The sequence below is a fragment of the Diabrotica virgifera genome, chromosome 6 (genome assembly GCF_917563875.1).
Source record: "Diabrotica virgifera virgifera chromosome 6, PGI_DIABVI_V3a".
Taxonomy (NCBI): domain Eukaryota; kingdom Metazoa; phylum Arthropoda; class Insecta; order Coleoptera; family Chrysomelidae; genus Diabrotica; species Diabrotica virgifera.
In genome coordinates this window covers 124,610,761-124,626,288 of record NC_065448.1, presented here as the reverse complement: position 1 = coordinate 124,626,288, position 15,528 = coordinate 124,610,761, and the positions used below count along the sequence as shown (strand labels likewise).

Below are 15,528 nucleotides of genomic sequence, written 5' to 3'. Positions count from 1 at the left end.
CTTCTTGGTTCACGACTTCAGCAGAAAAATCTCCTGCAGAAAGATGTCAATATTACGTTTTTCAGAAAAAGAAATTCCGCCTTCATTTCTTTTTTCTCGCGAGATGATGATGATGAAGATTTAATTAGCTGTAACAACATTGCAGGACTAATGACTGAGCTAAAAATACCATACGTATCTGAAAACTGGAGACTTTTCATTGATTCCTCAAAAACTAGTTTAAAAGCGGTTTTACTTAATAATTAGTAGCAAACACTTTGATCTGAACCAAATTGTTGTAAGATATTCCAGTAAGTATATCTAATAAGCGAGTCTTATACAGCTGGCGCCGCTTCTCACATCCTAATTTCTAGCGTTTTCTGTTGAAGCAATCTTCAGTTTGGAGATCTCTGGCGGTCATTGCATCTTCGACATCTTCTCTCCTGGGTCGTCTTTGTCTACCTGCTTTTCTTCTAGTGGGTGGAGTCCATTTTTCTATTTTTTTGCCACCTATTTTCAGTTTTCACCGTTCTCTGAAGGTGTCCATACTAGTTGAGTGTTTTGGCTTCAATTGTATCTATAATATGTAGATCAATTTCCATTTCTCTCCTAATATCTTCGTTTCTCACCCTATCAAGTCTAGTGAGCTGGCAACATCGTCTCAATAGGATATTTCCATGGTCTTAATTTTTGATTTGTTTCTTTGGTTTATTTCCCAGAGTTCGGCGCCATACAACCCAACACTTTCTATTATTGTTTTATATATTCTTCTTTTATTTTCTTTTGTTATTTTATTATTCCACAATAGTCCATGTAGCTGTCTGATGGCTGATCTTGCTTGACCAATCCTGGACTGTATTTTGTCGTTACTCCCTGCTTTTGAAGTTATTTGGACTCCCTAAATATTTGGAGGTTTCTGTTGGGTTTATAGTTCCCATTTCAATTTGTAGGCTTTCTGGTGTTTCTACTACAACTAAGTGCTCGGATGTTTGTATATTAATTGTAAGGCCCCACTTAGTGTACTCTTCTTAAATTTTCTGAGCATATATAGTCTGCATCACTCTCGTCTTCAGCTAGAATGGCTTGGTCATTAGCGAAGTGTATTGTGTACAATCTATCGTCATCGGTTGGGATGCCCATATCGCAGCCCTTTCTTCTCCACTGTGAGAGCGCCTCATTTAAATATATTTTAAAGAGTGTAGGTGCTATGCAGCAGCCTTGCTTTAGACCCTTACTAATAGGAATTTCTCTCGTTAATTTGTTTCCCGTTTTAATGTTTACCGTCATATTTTTGTAAAGCTGTTGTACTGCTTGTATATATATTTTTGCTTATTCCTTGTTGTTTCATTGCTACCCAGAGCATTGAAAGTGGTACACTATCGTACGTCATTGTCAATCTATAAAGATTTATGAGTGGAAAGGTTGTGGGCTAATTTTTTCTCAATAAACTGCTTTAGAGAAAATATGCTGTCCATACAGGATCTGCTGCACGAAAGCTACCTTGGTCTTCTACATCTGTCATCTCTTTTTCAATTTTAGATATGACAGTAAAAGCTGAAATTAAGGAAGAGTTGGTTGAAGATGATCCAAGATATATAATAGAGAATCAGTTATCCACCTCCCTTAATCTTGGAGACTTCAAGAACGAAGATACCTCAGGTGAGATCAACAATAAAAATATGTGGGGTGAACGTATTTTTAGAGTTTTTTTATTCTACAGTAATTTTTCAATACATTACGGTATTTCATACCTATCAAAACCTGAATTGTTCTTTGTGTGTCTTGCATGATGTTTTCGTTTGTTTCTTTTATGATACTTTGGGTTATTGGCAGTGGCGACACCTGGTGTAAAATATTGGGGTGCACACATAATATTAAGATATAAAAAGACCTTGAGACCCTATTTCCGTAGGTAAAATTTTTTGAGTGTCGTCAAATTGTAAAAATCAAAGGACTTTATTAAAAATTACAATAAATAATGTATTTTATTGACTTAAAATTATAATTTAGTGTTTCAATGTTACAAGCAAGTTTTGTAACGAAAGTAGGTCGCCTTTTTTTAGATAAATTATTCACAAACAAATTCAGTAAAATTTGAAATTTCTTGGAATCATTTTTTTTTAATTGAAAACATTGCGAGTGCAGTTAATCGATCCTGGCCCATAGCTATTCTAAGGAAAGTTTTGATACGTTTCAATGCAGACAGACATCGTTCTGTTTCTGCAGTTGTCACTGGCATCGTAACAAGTAATTGAAGAATTCAAATTATTTCAGAAAAATCGTCTTTTTAAAATTATTTTTAATCAAAAATTTAGTTAAGTGGACTGCGCCGGATAGTTAAAATCGTATCTTCTATTTTATTCGTTATGCTTCCTCTTCTCCAAATATGTACTTCACACCTACACAATTTGTAAGTTTTTACACAAATCTCCATTTTAAATAATCATTTATAATCCCGACCTTTGCACTTTGGTACATTCTTAATTAACAAATTTGGTTTCGGCATTTTTAATTTTTCTTCTAAATATAATGAAGAAAATTTAATTGATTTTAAATATTCCACGCTAACATTTACATCCACAAATCCTCCCATTAATAATATTGTTCCGAAATTCGAACTTCACGAAAGCAAAATTTTAACGTAAAATACGTGTGCCGTGCATCGTGCACGTTAAAAACACCATAAGATCACATCCAACTTGTGCTCTTGTGGCCATCTAAACTTGTGGGCTATAGCGGGTAGCGGGGCGGGTGGTGAGTTGTATTTTGCCGTATGAAAAGTCATTGGGATAGGAACCACCGTGAGCGGTGAACGAGGGGTTCTGTCTAAGGCGTCGCATCCGTGAGAAATAGAATAAAAATATACTTATAAACTCCTTGGATCTGTTATTTCGAATTTCAATTGCTGTATAGTTAGATTAAAATGTTATTGATAGAATGATAAATTTTACATATTATATGAATGTTGGTGTGAAAATAATTTTGGGGGTTCACGTGCACATGTGCACTTATGGAGAAACCGCCACTGGTTATTGGGTACTAGAACATGTATATGCATTAGGAATCTGAAATATAAATCAATGGATAGTGCTTCAGTTAGAAATTAATGTAGTGTTGCCATAGTCATAATGCTGCAACCAGGGCCGCCGAGAGAGATGAGCGGGCCCCGGTAAGAAGTGAAGAGAGGGCCTTCGACAAAAAGTGAAGAGCAAAAAAATTGTTTAATTTAATAGAAATAAAAAAACATTTCCAACATACATTTTATTAAATTTTGATTATATTTATTCTTTTAAGTGAAAGTATATGTATAATACAGGTGCATTTCGAGTTTTCTGATTGGCAAAGATGTCTATAATTTTGTCTTTGATCCTGCTTTATTGTAGATCTCATAGCATTTTTATGCGAGAAAGACAACTAAAGGATCTTTCCACTTCTGAGACTGTCATCCCAATATTCTCCAATATTACCAATATTCTTAATGCATTAACGACGTTAGGAAATAATGATTCTCATTTGAGATGTTTAATTTTGTTAAGTAAAACTATTAGAGAAAGTTGAGATTCACCAATATTATCCTTGTATATCGCTCTCAAATGAAAACTTTGATCTACCAATTCTTCACTGATGCATTCTCTATATTCTTCTTCTTTTTCCTTTGAATAGGCAGTACTGCCTGCTTTTTTCCAACGGTGCCTTTTCTTCTGCCCCTAAATTGTCGTTCCATCTTTTCCTTGGGCGTCCTATAGGTACTTCTTTTGACTTACGGTGACTTATTTCTGACTATTCTTACTATCCTTGATTTAGATATCCTGCTTATGTTGATTAAACTCCTCTTTTCTGTTCTTTATCCAGGTATTTATATTGTCTACTCCACATATGCGTCTGATTTCCTTACTTCTTACCCTGTCCTGTAGTTTTTTTTTCAGCAATCATTCTTAAGATCTTCATTTCATTGGTCTCCAGATGTCTTTGTGTTTTGCTTGTGTCTGGTCTTGTTTCGGCCATGTAAGTCATAACTGGCCTAATAACCGACTTATATGTATATTCGCGCCTTTGTTTCCACTCTTAGGTGTTTGCTTTCCAAATTGTGTCGTTTAGGCATTCGGCCATTCTACTGGCTTTAATTTCATTTGGACCTCTTCTTCGAATATTTTCGGCTGATAGATTAATTCCCAGGTATTTGAAAGTTATATTGGTTCTCTGGCTATTAGTTTTTTGCTTTCTGTCTTCTTTGTAAAAGTATATTATATATAGCCGAATATTAATTAAACGCATTATGCACATATAGTGGAGAGCAAAAAACGGGAAAAATTACGTCTTTGGTCTGGTCGATGCCGGGCCCCTTACATCTCCGGGCCTCGGTAAAATGTACCTTCTCTACCGCCCTCTCGGCGTGCCTGACTGCAACTAACATACACACATCAAAATAATCTAGGGGACAAAAACAAAATGCGAGTTTACAGAAGGATTTCAAATAATTTATTTTAAATATTAAAAAAATATGGAAAAAAAAAATTAAGAAACGCTTTTCTTTAGTTACGGGTGACTAAAATTAAAAATATAAAAAAATCAACTAAAAAGCAAAAAATAAAAAAAATCAAACTCGAAGGATTATTCGAAAAAAACTGTTAGACAGATTAAATATACAAACACATACCAACACATTCATTAAAGAAAAGCGTCGGGCGCGTCTTCATCGAATAAACGGTTTTCGCCCCACGCTTTTCTTTAACGAATGTGTGAGATTTTTGTATATTTAATCTGTCATAACAGTTTTTTTTCGAATAATCCTTCGAGTTTGATTTTTTTTTAAATTTCTTGGTTTTTAGTTGATTTAATATTTTTAATTTTAGTTACCCATAACTAAAAAAAAAAACGTTTCTTAAATTTTTTTTTCTAATTTTTTATTTTTTACTTTTAGTCTTACACTTTTCAAATATTAAAATATATCGTCATGTTTATTAAAATATATGTATAAAACATATTAGGTACAAACATGAAAAGTAGTCGGAATCGGCAAAAAATTTTAAACTTTATTATTTATTTATGAAGCATAACGTAAACAATTAACGTAAAATGAACTTATGTATAGTTCATACACATAGTTCCAAAAGTTATGCAACACCCCTCGTATTGACGATGTTTACGCTTTTATAAATTTGTATCTTTATCACGTATTTAATGGGCCTTTTTTTTATAAAAAATATACCTTTTTTGGTTTTTTATTTTATTTGAATACCCATTTAATTGACCAGGTTGTGCCAAGGTGTAAACATTTGAACAATTTATTCTGGTGAAATTTTTGAAAACGTGATTAAAAATGAATCGTTCTTTAATTTCTGAGTTGGACCGTATAAGAATTATCGATTTAGTTGAAGAAGGCCATTCACAGCGGTTCGTGGTGGAAAGAGTGGGTGTTTCTCAGAGTGATGTCTCACGGATATGCAATAGGCTCCTGGAGACAAACTCGATACGGAATAGAGCTCGGTCTGGTAGACCTCGAATTACCAATGATCGACAGAATGGATATATCAGAATTTCCATCCGTAGAAATTGTTCTATGTCTGTACCAGCCCTCCAGAGAGAATTCAGGCATGCTACAGGAGTCAATGTATCGTTGGCTATAATAAGAAGAAGAATTTTAGACTCAGGTTTGAGGAGTCGTCGACCAATAAGAGTTCCTCAGCTACAACCTAGACATGTTTTGGACCGCCTCCAGTGGGCTTAAGAACACATACAGCTCCCCCAACAGTTTTCGAATTTTGTGCTTTTTTCAGACGAGACCAGAATCTGTTTAAATAGTGATAACCGGCGAATTCGTGTGTGGCTAGTTGTACAGCTCTTGTTGACTCTCGCTACACACGAATTCGCCGGTTATCACTATTTAAACAGATTCTGGTCTCGTCTGAAAAAATCACAAAATTCCAAAACTGTTGGGGGAGCTGTATGTGTTCTTAAGCCCACTGGAGGCGGTCCAAAACATGTCTAGGTTGTAGCTGAGGAACCCTTATTGGTCGACGACTCCTCAAACCTGAGTCTAAAATTCTTCTTATTGTAGCCAACGATACTCTGACTCCTGTAGCATGCTTGAATTCTCTTTGGAGGGCTGGTACAGACATAGAACAATTTCTACGGATGGAAATTCTGATATATCCATTCTGTCGGTCATTGGTAACTCGGGGTCTACCAGACCGAGCTCTATTCCGTATGGAGTTTGTCTTCAGGAACCTATTGCATAGCCGTGAGACATAACTGAGAAACACCCACTCTTTCACCCACGAACCGCTGTGAATGGCCTTCTTCAACTAAATCGATCATTCTTATACGGTCCAACTCAGAAATTAAAGTACGATTCATTTTTAATCACGTTTTCAAAAATTTCACCAGAATAAATTTTTCAAATGTTTACTTACATCTTGGCATAACCAGGTCAATTAAATGGGTATGCAAATAAAATAAAAAACCAAAAAAGGTATATTTTTTATAAAAAAAGGCCCAATAAATATGTGATAAAGATACAGATTTATAAAAGCGTAAACATCGTGAATACGAGGGGCGATGCATAACTTTTGAAACTATGTGTATAATTAGCTACAATCTGTAAAAATTTCAAGTTTCTTCATTGTAAAAAGCAAGAGAATTTAAGCATTTTCCATTAAAATCGTTTTTTTTTTTATTTAAACAATAAACATAAAATTTTTTTTATTGATTATTCGTGTATTGTTCCCACGAATGCATATGCCTGCAAATTTTCATTCATTTGCATTGAAGAAAAGGCAGTCAAATTAACGTCTAAAGATTTGAGTCGAAACGATTCAACTAAAGAAAAGCGTTTAAAAAAGGTATTAACAAGTGTCCCGATATAACATAAACATTATTTCTTAGAATTGTCGTAATAGCTCTTACGAAAATTAGAACAGAACTCCATAAGTCAAAAAATGGCAACAAAAAATAAAAAATAATTTGATGCCCCTCAACTCCCAACAAAGTAGTCTTTAGGTTAAGTTAGTATAGTGTATGATCTCCACAGTTGTTGATTACTGTCCTATATCTGTTATACAAACGTATGCTCAGATGGTCAATATCTTGCTGTGGTATTCTGTTCCACTCCATTGAAAGGCCCTCAGACTCGTTGCTGTCTTGTATTGAACGTAATATTTTGTTGTAAAATGCGTCCCATACATGTTCAATTGGGCTTAAATCTGACGATTGTGCAGGTCATGGTAAAACCTCAACTTCATTATCTTGTAGCACCAGCGTGGATAACAAAAGCAAAAAAGATAATATGTAACTCGACAAATTGAACAAACATAAAAATATACTTGGTGCTACGTAACTTTATGGAGTGCCTCGGTAGCTCTAAGTCTTCAGAGATCTAGGGGAGTGGATTCTTAATAGATTTTAAATTTAATAGAAACTCAATTGCTCGGGGGGCGCCATAATTAAAAGAAAATGAAAGACTAAACTTACATAAAACTTAAAAAAATTATAGTAAAAAGTTAATAAAAATATATAGTTATCATAAGATACAAACACATTTAGATAAATATAAATATATCATGACCTACCTTAGTGTTCTCATGTGATTTCTCACTTATGGACAAGAGAAAGGGATCAGATAATATTATTATCAATCAAAATAAATTATTATAAAATGAATCAAATTTTTTATTAAAATTAAAAAATAAAAATATGAAATGATGGATCTCTTTTAGACAATATAAGAGATTCTGTTTACAAAAACAATAAAAAGGTTTACAAACAATACCTTGTCATATAGTCCTGTACTCATTCTTCACGTTGTGAATGTCCAAAGCACGCACTTTCACTGAATTTAGATAAAGAATAGTACAAAAACGTTTATTTCCATGAGAAGTTTCAGCGAAAAAAATAAATAAACTTCCAAATCTGCTCTTATTGACTTTTTCAAAATATTTAAATACTTTTAATTAACTTAATATTGACACTTAATTCATGACTTTATCCATGACTGCTTCAAAAAAAAAACTTAGTGTATTACACACTAAAACTAACCAGCTTTTTTGCCTGAACACGGCAACGCCATGATTTCTTCATAAAACTTCGAAATCGGCTACATTCTCACTTAAGTTCTCAATCAAACTTCCACTTAAAAAACTTAAACTAAAATTTCAACTCAACTCTTCAGAAACCGCTATAAGGGGCCTCTGCCCGAGGCTACAACTCAACCTCTGACTTCAACTTCCAAAACTTGAATTCCTTCATCTCACAACTTCAATCAATCTCCTCAAACCAAAACGATTCCTTCCAAAAACCCACTCCATTTCTCTCATTCTACCCTACTCATCCAATCAACCAATAAGAAAAAAGTTTAATCCTTCCTTCTTTCATCATTAACTAATAAAAAAAATATCTAAGCTTCCCACATTTATTATCGACCAATAGGGAAAATCAAAATATATTCTAAGCCCAACCTACTTAGTAGGAAACCATCAAAAAATCATTCTGCAAGTCAACGAAACTCACATAGTTCCAACAGTTCTCAGGAAATTATTGCTGAGTACACAATCCTACACTTGGCTCTCTAATACTGATATTAGCACGTTCTGTGTATATAACTTCAAGATTCGTGGCGCCAAAAACCGTTAACTACAATGTAACTCTTTTTTACATCACAAACTGAACACAGGAAATCGAATATAGACACCTATGACTGTAAAATATAATAACGTCTTTCTTTAAGAAGACGGGTAAACTTCAAATTCTCACGTGTTTTTTTTTTTCGGGACAGAAATAAATTCCTTGAATTTACTTGGCATATGAAGCGATATTCTTATGTCTACAGGGTGAGACAAAAATCTCTTACAATACATTTACGATATTTGGTTTCTGGATGAGGCAAAATAATTGAGTTCTTTTGAACCGTTTCAATCTTCGAGGAAAGTTGACACAACGCTAGCAGTATGCGGACGCGCATCGTCGTGCATTAATTGAAATTAGGGACCAGCTTGTTATGCAAAGGGTACAACAATAGGTTTGAGAATAATATACCGGTATGTTCCATTGAGAAACCGTTCCAGACAAACGAGATTGGTTCATCCACCAAGAGTGATGCCACTTCAAACAATAATTATACTGACGCCTTGCTGTCTATGATCCTCCTGCACGATGGCCAATCGTTTAGTATTACCAGATCGTCTACAAATTCGTGTCCGTCTTGTATTTGGTAGAAATCCAAATTGGGACTCATCTGTGAACGACTTTATTTTTGATGTGTATCTCATTGTGTAAATACAGAATTTTTGCTTCAATATGGTTAACTGATCTATTTGTTTTTACATTTTTAAGTTTGTCTACCTTTTGCTGTCCGTACATATTATGAATTTGTCGTGGTTAGATCCGAGTATGTATTTTATAGCTTGCACTGTTGCTGTTAATTCTACAGTATACAGTGATGAGCTCGCTAATAACCGGCAAAATAACGTAAAAGATGGAAAACATAATACATTGTGAAGTAAAAAAAGAATAAACTAGTAGAGATGAAAATTATCGAAATAAACGTATAAATTAACATTACATTACACAGTTTCTCACCTTTAGACGTATCGGAGGAGTATGACAACTGTCACTGTGATAGGAGAATTTTATAAAATACTCCTATCACAGACGTTTAAAGGTTGGAAACTATATAATGTAATGTTAGTTTATACGTTTATATAGATAATTTCCACCTCTATTAGTTTCATCTCTTTTCATTTCACAATGTATTATGTTTTCCATCTTTTGCGTCATGAGGATGGCTTTAGAATTTGGAAGCTTTTGGATGAGCCGGTGGAGTAACAGTAGCTGGTAGGAAAATCTCCAATTTAAGATTGTTTGATGACACTACACTTATAGCAGGAAATGAGCAAGAAATGTTTGACCTCCTGTGAAGAGTTGAGTACGAAAGCAATAAAGTTGGTCTAAAAATCAATAACGCTTAGACAACAATTATGGTGGTCGACAGATTCGACACTATTCAACTGACTAACATGTTACCGTAATACCAGATAGTAAACACCTTTGTCTATCTCGGGTCTAGTATAACTAACGATGGTAACTGTGAAGCAAAAGTTCAGAGACGTATTGGTATGGCAAAAAATGCGATGAGTCACCTAACTACAGTTTGGGAATGACCGATCTATCTCTCATGTTATCAAGATGGGACTGGTGAATGCCCTTGTATTCTCAATACAGTGGAACCCCGATAAGTCGGCCCCCGATAACCCGGAAATCCGGCTAACCCGGACCGATTTTCATCAGATAAACATTTTAATTTTCAATATTTTGTATTTTTCAATTTAATTGTGGCTTATTTCCCATTAAAATAGTTAATTATCAGACAAACCTTTCAACAATAAAAATGTATGTAATATAATATTTGAGAGATAATGTGTATGTGGGTAATTTGAACTATACGATATTAAAAATGACTCATAGCTCACGCCGCAGAAACAACAAGCCACCTGTCTGTAGTATCTATTCCTTTTTATTTCAAACTGTCAGCATTGTTTAGGAAAGACTATTTAAAAAATTCTTTTAAAAACAATGGTCTTTAGTTTTCACTGTTCTAATAATAACATTACATCGTTGTAACTGTATTGTGTGTCTTGTATTGTTCGCTTCCATTTGCTTACGTTTGTGTTTGGTGTTTTTTTTAGTAATTTTAATGAGTAGGTACTGTGCATATTTATAAATATATTTCATGTTATTTCAATTCTAACGGAGTTTATCTGTAAGTATACCGTATTTTATTAATTTTTACCATATTCTCCGGCTATCTCGGATTTTCGATAACCCGGATCGGTCGCGGTCCCGATTAATCCGAGTTATCGAGGTTCCACTGTATTTCTATAGGGGGCAGAGACTTGGACTCTTCGCGCACGCGAGCGCCAAAAAATTGATGCCTTTGAGATGTGGTGCTGGAGAAGAATGCTGAGCATACCTTGGACAGCTCATAGGACAGACGTTTCCATTCTAAACCAACTCGAGATTAAAAAGAGGCTGTCCACAATATGTCTGCAACTAACTTTGCAATTCTTCGGTGACGTGGTTCGCAGAGGTGACAATAGTTTGGAGAGATTAGTTGTTTCTGGAAACGTTCCGGGGAGAAGATCAAGAGGACGATCACCAACTAGGTGGTCCGACCAAATCAAGAATTCAGCTTGAAACTCATTCTGCGAAGCTTTTATAGCAGCTGAAAATAGAGACCAACGGAAAAAATTGTTAGGTATATTGGAAGAAATCACGATCCTCAGTAATAGGGAAACGACAAGAGAGAGATATTTTGCGTTATTTTGCCGGTTATTAGCGCGCTCATCACTGTATATGGATGCTATCTTTGGTAAAATAAATTTTATGTCAGTATTATCCCCAAAGTGGTGAAAGGCACAACTGGTATATTCTTTTCTTTTGACTTTCTAAAAATTTTTATATGGGCGCCAATCGCTGAATATACATTCGTAGTTTGGCATTTGTTTTTTGTTTCGTTGAACTTTGTTTGATTGATACTTGCTATTTCTCCTTCATTTTCAAAATAATAGGTACCAATTTCACGTGAAAAAATATGTTTGGGCATTTGGTTATGGATGGGCTGATAGTTGCACTCTGCAACGACAGGCATCATATCCTGAGCTATGCAAATTTAATGGCACAGTCAGAGATAGAATGCAACAGGCTCTGACTGTAATTACAGAATTGAGGTCTCACTCAGGTAGGACTTAACAAAAGAATTTAGAGGGGTTGGATCCTCTAAGCCTAAATTAAATTTGGTGAGTGAAGTTAAGTATCAAAGGGCCGGTTTCACCATCGACAAATAGCAGTCTATTCAATGAATAAAGTTATTCGACCAATAAAACTGACATATCTCCGTTTCACCAACGTCAAATAAGACTTATTCTATGAATAAACTCCAAATAAGTTATTAGTCCAATATCGGGCAGATAAATATTTATTCTTAGAATAAGTTGACAGCTAACCTCACTTTAAATATCAATAATAAAGAAAATTCATTAGTTTAATTTGAATTTATCTACAATGTTTCATAACAGGTAAACGTAATTATATCAAATGATTTTGAGTACTGCTGACAACATGCCTGTCACTTGTATAGGAACTAATAGTGCAAGTCCAACTGATCAGAATAACGTTAATTTTAATTTGTTTTTTGTCGTGATTTTGAGATTAACATAGTATTTAAAGACATTCATAGATTAATTATTTTATAAACTTTACGTTTTTGGTGATTTTGAGTGCTGACACATGCCTGTGACTTGTTTAGTAGTGAACTGTGAAAGTCCAACTGATCAGAATAATGTTAATTTTAATTTGTTTTTTGTCGTGATTTTGAGCTTAATATACCTAGTATTTAAAGACATTCATTAGATTAATTATTTTATAAACTTTTCGTTTTTGGTGATTTTAAGTGCTGAAAACATGCCTGTAACTTGTATAGTAGTGAACTGTGGAAGTCGAGCTGATCGGATAATGTTAATTTTTTTCGTGTTCCCTCTATAGGGCTTTTCATTCACAGTCATTTGTTTTGAGCTTCTGTCATATGTCGTATAATCCTTGTATAGTAATATTATACACGGATTAGACAACATCTAACAGGAGCTCGAAACAAATGACAATCGATGAAAAGCCCTATTAGAAACTCATTTATGTTTCCTCGCCTAATTAAATTATCAAAAAACAGGACGCACTCATGCTAGGAATTATGATTTTTATTAATATTATTACAATAATTATTTATATGTGACACTAACGTAACTAGTGACATTAATTTTAGGCCAATGTGACAAACTTTATTAATACTAAATTTTAACATGTATCCCCTATTTTGTTAAAACAATATTATTTTGTTTTTCATTCTATTTAAAATAAATGCAGTTTTGACAGGGAATTTGTTTTGTTATTTATTTATTCCATATAGACCTGGATCCCGCCTACCAAAAAAAGTTGATTAATAGCAAGCTGAAAATTTATTAATAGCTTAACGGTGTCTAGTCCCACAAACTTTGATGCATGGGAACACTGGAAGTTTTAACTGTGGAACAGGTTTAAAATTTGAAAGGTCAAACTATGAAAATGTTTATGTAATTTGTCAGATAAAACTTCCAATTGATTTGCTACCAATTCATTAAACTCTCATGCAAAAACCAGACTGGTGAAAAAATCACCAACTGGGCATTTTAATGAGTAGAACACGAAGACCATGTCAAACTACAGGAATCATGTTGGTGAGTAACAGCAGTCTGATTTTTGCACGAGAATTTAATGACAGGGTAACAGATCAATTGGATGTTCTGTCTGACAAAATATATGGGATGTTTTCGTAATCTGATGTTCCAAATCTGAGTTTCCAAACTGTTTCACAATTAAAACTACCCCTGTTCCAGTGTCACAATACATCAAAGTTTGTCCAACTGGACACCGTTAAGCTATTAACAAATTTTCAGCTTGCTATTAATCAATTTTTTTGGTACACGGGATCCAGACCTAAAGCCGGGCTCAAACGACTCGTGTACTTGGCGAATAATCGTTACTTGCGTTACTTACTATGTCTTTTGGGAGGGTTACTAGAACAATTCTTTGACAATTAATAGTAGTATTAACATTATTATTATTAGTGTTTGACAAATAGTACAATAATTGTACTAGTAACCCACTCACACAGCATTGCCAGTATACGCAAGTGACGATTATTCGCCAAGTACACGAGTCGTTTGAGTCCAGCTTAATAGGTTTGTTCGTAGTACGACACAAACGATTAGCAACTGCTGCCAACCATCAGATGCATGAGAAGTTAACAGTTAGCGTTGTGCAGTTAATAGTTAGCATTCATAGACTACGAATGCACATGTGTCTGATGGTTGGCAAGAGTTGCTGATCGTTCTACGAACAAACCTATCAGTAAGCACAATTTGTGATATCCATGGGTTAACAGAAAGAGGCAGGATTCGATTTTTAAAACATTTATTTTAGAGTCAAAACATAGTCATACCTTAAACGATAAATGTATATTATCATTACAAGTTGATACTAATTACAAAAATAAATACACATTTAAAAGACCAATACATAATTACTCATGATGAAGAAGTACATTATAATTAAAAATGAATAACCATTTTCATATCGCTGCAACACAATGCCAAAGCCATCTCATATTTCAGTTCGTTTAGTGAGCGCAACAAGCACTCTGACCGAACAGTTTCAAAACTCATTAGTTTTTCATCAGAGAATGCATATGTTGCTATCTCCAAACCATGTAGCTGTAACATATGTACATGCATTGGGTTCTTCTTCGTCTGTCTTGCCCTGGGCATACTTTACTATTACCGGCCATATGCATACAATGTGCATTTGCTATGTCATCAGAACTGGCTATCACCCCACCCAAGCATTTAGTCGTTTAACATTAGCTTTTTGGAAATGCTTCACCTAAAAAAAATATTTTATTTTTTTGGAAATTCTTCAACTACAAAAATTTATTTTTATTAGAGTATTTGCATTCTTTACAATGATTGAGAATATTTTATTTAAAATCAGACATTCATACAATATAATTTTAGAACAATCATGACAGTAATTCAAATAGATGGCAGTAATAAATCATTTTCAGAGAATTATGGAGTTCGCAGTTTACAGATTAGGACGACAATATGTCTGGTTTCATACAGATATATAAACGTAAATAAATCTAATATTTAGAACCAATTTATCCAAAAGACACTAATACTGTTATCCATATATTTCTTAATGGTGAATAAATAAAATAAAGGCATACCTTTCCTACAATAATATGGAAATCAGGAAATCATTAACAATTTTTACTCCATTCAAAACAAATCCAGCTGTAAAATTTTTATGTGCCTGAAGGCTTTTGTATGCTTTCATCTGCTGCTTAGAGTAGCAACTGTGAGACTCCACCAAATATGTATAAATATCTATAATAGTAACTTGATGGACTGCACTTAACTGTAAAATCCAATTCTGACTGAATTGCGTATGGATCTAAATCCCCAATTATTTTCAGCTTCAATAAATATCTAAAACAATAAAAGAAATAATGTTATTGCTTGCAAAATTCATCATTATTGATAAATAACGGGGCAAAATGAACAGGAAATAAACATTATTTCGCCTACCTTTCTCGCAACATCTGAAGTTTCCCATAATAATTTCCTTAAATAATCACTTTGCATTGTGGTTAAGTTTATAAAGTTCACAAAAACAGGAAACGAAATCCAAATGAATCCAAAATAGACAAAATACGATGATTATAAACAATGAAAAATCATTGAAAAATAGATACCCAGCGTTGCCACATTTTATTTACGAAATCTACTGCATGTTTGGTCAAAATCTACTAAAATCTACCAAATCAAAAACTAAAATCTACCAAATAAAAAACTAAAATCTACTAAATAAAAAAATAAAATACATAGGTATACTAAAACTTTATTAATATATATTTGTATAAATAATTTATGATTTTTTTATAATAAAAACAACAGCTATAGTTAG

General features: G+C 33.7%; 1 protein-coding gene across 1 annotated transcript in view; it reads left to right on the top strand.

Annotated features, from left to right (window-relative positions):
- The first annotated feature begins 1,394 nt into the window (after positions 1 to 1,394).
- LOC126885997 (gastrula zinc finger protein XlCGF57.1-like) overlaps positions 1,395 to 15,528 on the top strand; it is a 32,282-nt gene continuing 18,148 nt past the window's right edge. The window contains exon 1 of the mRNA XM_050652835.1: positions 1,395 to 1,638. Within this exon, the coding sequence (XP_050508792.1) occupies positions 1,521 to 1,638 (118 nt within the window). The 5' untranslated portion in view covers positions 1,395 to 1,520. The remainder of the gene's footprint in view (positions 1,639 to 15,528) is intronic.